The sequence below is a fragment of the Microtus ochrogaster genome, unplaced genomic scaffold (genome assembly GCF_000317375.1).
Source record: "Microtus ochrogaster isolate Prairie Vole_2 unplaced genomic scaffold, MicOch1.0 UNK8, whole genome shotgun sequence".
Classification (NCBI taxonomy): Eukaryota; Metazoa; Chordata; class Mammalia; order Rodentia; family Cricetidae; genus Microtus; species Microtus ochrogaster.
The window spans coordinates 3,736,807-3,739,984 of NW_004949106.1; the positions used below are offsets into that span (position 1 = coordinate 3,736,807).

Here is a 3,178-nt window from a genome sequence, read left to right on the forward strand (position 1 = left end):
AAGAAGAAGAAGAAGAAGAAGAAGAAGAAGAAGAAGAAGAAGAAGAAGAAGAAGAAGAAGAAGAAGAAGAAGAAGAAGAAGAAGAAGAAAATTTATTTAGGCAACACAGTCTTAGGTTACTGATCTGCTCTTGTTTCTGGAAATGTGCTGAGTGTATTGTGAAGAGAACAGGCAGATGGCGCCAGTGCCCGCGTGGACCTCCCCTACCCCCTCACTCCCCCCCCCCACTCCATGGCCTCCTCCCTCTGTGGGGGATCCCTGCGGAACGAGAGGATTGAAATGAGCAATCTCCCAGGAAGGAATGGGTTTCAGAGGCCAACATTCTGAGTTACTAGGACATCAGGAGTCGGCTGATTGTGAGAACTTTTCGTGTGGGGTGAAGTTGTGTCAGTCAGGCAAGATCATTGTGAAAGCCTCAAACCCTGTACACTCCTGACAGCAAAGGTGTGTGGCCTGAAATCTTCTAAGATACTGTGTCGGACATTTTGTCAGATAGTATTTCAAATTTACAACCGAAGGCCGTTTACTTATTAACAACTATCCTCCAAGTCCGTTACTATGAATAGCTTGTTCTACAGAGTATTCCGTTTTTTATTAAGGAAATTCTCATTGCAGTGAGAGTCGGGCCTGTTATCTGACATACAATAATGGGTTGCAAAAGTCACCTTTGTCCCTAGTGCAACCGAGGGCCCCGAGGCCTCTGTGTGTGAGTCAGAGCAGAGGGGTTGAGCGCTTGCCAAGGACTTTGAGCTCATGGGAAAGGCCCCTGCTAGCCAGGCTTGAGGAAGGCCAGCCTAGCGTGCCGGTCAGCCCTGGGGCTGCCTGGGGCACCATTCTCAAACCTGGTACCCAGCTGAGAGGACCTTTCAGGCCCCAAGGCGGGGGCGGGCACGCAGCTCAGCACATTTTGAGCAGGAATAAGGACAAGGGTCGAAGACCTGATGTTTACATTTGGCCAGAGCAAAGGTGAACCAGGGTAGATGGGAGAAAGCCGCCGTTGTAAGACCAGCCGACGGGGCCACAGAGCAGTTTCAGTCCCATCGGAATGAATGTCGGGCAAATAAACCCTCTCTTTGAAAATGGAAAGAAAACCTTGACAGGTTTGATTTTTAAAACCTTCCTCAGCTTTATGCAGCGGAGGTTACGCGATCAGATCCAATATGTGGTATGTTAGCCTGGATTAAGAAGCCTGGATGTGCAGGTGCTGGACCCGAGTCCCCCTCCTGCTCTTTCTGTCCGTTAGGGATCTGGTTCTGACCTTAGCTGATGCAGCAGAGACGACATCACTGTACTGTCTTAGTCAGTGTTCTAGCGCTGCGAAGAGACGCCATGATCGCGGCAACTCTTGTAAAGAAAGCATCTCTTTGGAGGAGGCTTGCTTAGAGTTTCAGGGGGTTGGTCCATCATCTTCACAGTGGGAGCAGGGTGGAAGGAGAGAGACTGGGCGAGGTGTGGGCTTCCGTGGGCTTCCCAGACCTCAAAGCCCTCCCACAGTGACGCTTCCTCCAACAAGGCCACACCTCTTAATCCTCCTAATCCTTTCAAAGAGTACCACTCCCCAGCGACTAAGCATTTAAATCAAATGTGTGAGCAGATGGGGCCGCTCTTATTCAACTACCACACGAACCAATGTGGTTTTATTAGTATTAAGTAAATATTTATTAACAAAACACCCAGTTGTCAATCTAGTGAGCTGAGAGCTCCAGCTGTAGAGCCATAGCCCTGTCTGTAGCAGGACAAGGAAAGGGCTGCTTAGATCCCAAGGACATTCCAGCTGCCGCGAAAGGACCTGGGTCTGTGTTTCCACTAAAGCAGAGTTTCCGCTGTTTAGATACCGGTACATTTCTCTGAGAAACGCGCTGGGCTGTGTGCAACCACCTGCCACTGAGGAGGACAAGCCAGGGCAGATTCGCCAGACAGGCTTAGAGGAGCAGCGCTCCGAGCTGGACCTTAGAGATAGCAGGATCTCGCGTGGCGGTGGTGGCGCACGCAGGCGGATCTCTGTGAGTTCGAGGCCAGCCTGGTCCACAAGAGGTAGTTCCAGGGCAGGATCCAAAGCTACAGAGAAACTCTGTCTCAAAAAACAGAGAGAGAGAGAGAGAGAGAGAGAGAGAGAGAGAGAGAGAGAGAGAGAGAATGGAAGAATGGAGCCCCAGCCCCGACCTCGCCCATGAGAAGCAGGACTCTGGCTCCGAGTCACATCCCAGCTGCTGCCGCGAGGCGGATGCTGAAGGGAACTGGGAAAGAAAGGGAGTTTTAGGCAGGGGAGCACACGGAGCAGAGGCGCAGGGTACATGTTCCAAGCCCGCCTTGACGGTCTCTTTCCTCCTCCTCAGAGGAAAGCCAGCCGCCTGCTGAAGGGCGAAGACAGGAACAAGGTCGGCAGCAGGAGCATCGGCCTGGACACCGGCGCCTCCCACCCGACGGAAGGCCGAGCCCCTCTTGACGGGGGCCCCCTCTCTCCTTCCAGAGAGTGTTGGACCAAGGAGGAGCGGCCGGCACAGAGCGACAGTTTCTTGGGGTTCAGCAGCAGCGACAGCGTCCTCCGGGAACTGGATGACGGACAGTTTGAGCAGGAAGAGGGCGTGACGCAGGTCACTTGCATGTGAGCGGCCAAGAGAAGCTGTCGAGGGCCTTGTAAGTGGTTATTAAATGTCTGCCCGCTGACCTGATCTCACTACTACTATACATTTATGTAACGTTCTTCACTTCCGGGCTCGGGCTTCCCCCTGTCTGTGTAAACTTTGTCTCAATCTCTCAGACAAGGAAGAATAACCAACTATTTATCAGTTGAAAACCATGCTTACATTTCTCTCAACTAAAACATCAATGTAAATAGATGTCCCAGCTGGTCTTTAAGAGCCTGGCTCGTGAACGGACAAAGCCGAGCTCCTCATCACGCCTGTTAAAGAGACTGACTATCCAAACTAGCTCTTCAACCAATTAGAGCCTTCTCAGGAAGCCGCAGCCTTGCTGAATCTCAAAAATACTCTCTACCCTATCTCACAGACACAGACTATCTATCCCCCGCCTGTAACAATCAGTCTAATTTTTGTTTCTGACTGGGGCATGCACCTACAAATCAAACCCCTATTTTTCATAATAATTTCCAAAAACTATTTCCTAATTTTTTGTTTGTTGTTTTGGGTTTTTTTGTTGTTGTTGTTGTTTTTGTTTT

General features: G+C 50.7%; 1 protein-coding gene across 1 annotated transcript in view; it reads left to right on the forward strand.

Annotated features, from left to right (window-relative positions):
- Positions 1-3,178, forward strand: part of Rftn2 (raftlin family member 2) — a 41,921-nt gene extending 38,743 nt beyond the window's left edge. The window contains exon 8 of the mRNA XM_026788835.1: positions 2,234-3,178. Within this exon, the coding sequence (XP_026644636.1) occupies positions 2,234-2,609 (376 nt within the window). The 3' untranslated portion in view covers positions 2,610-3,178. The remainder of the gene's footprint in view (positions 1-2,233) is intronic.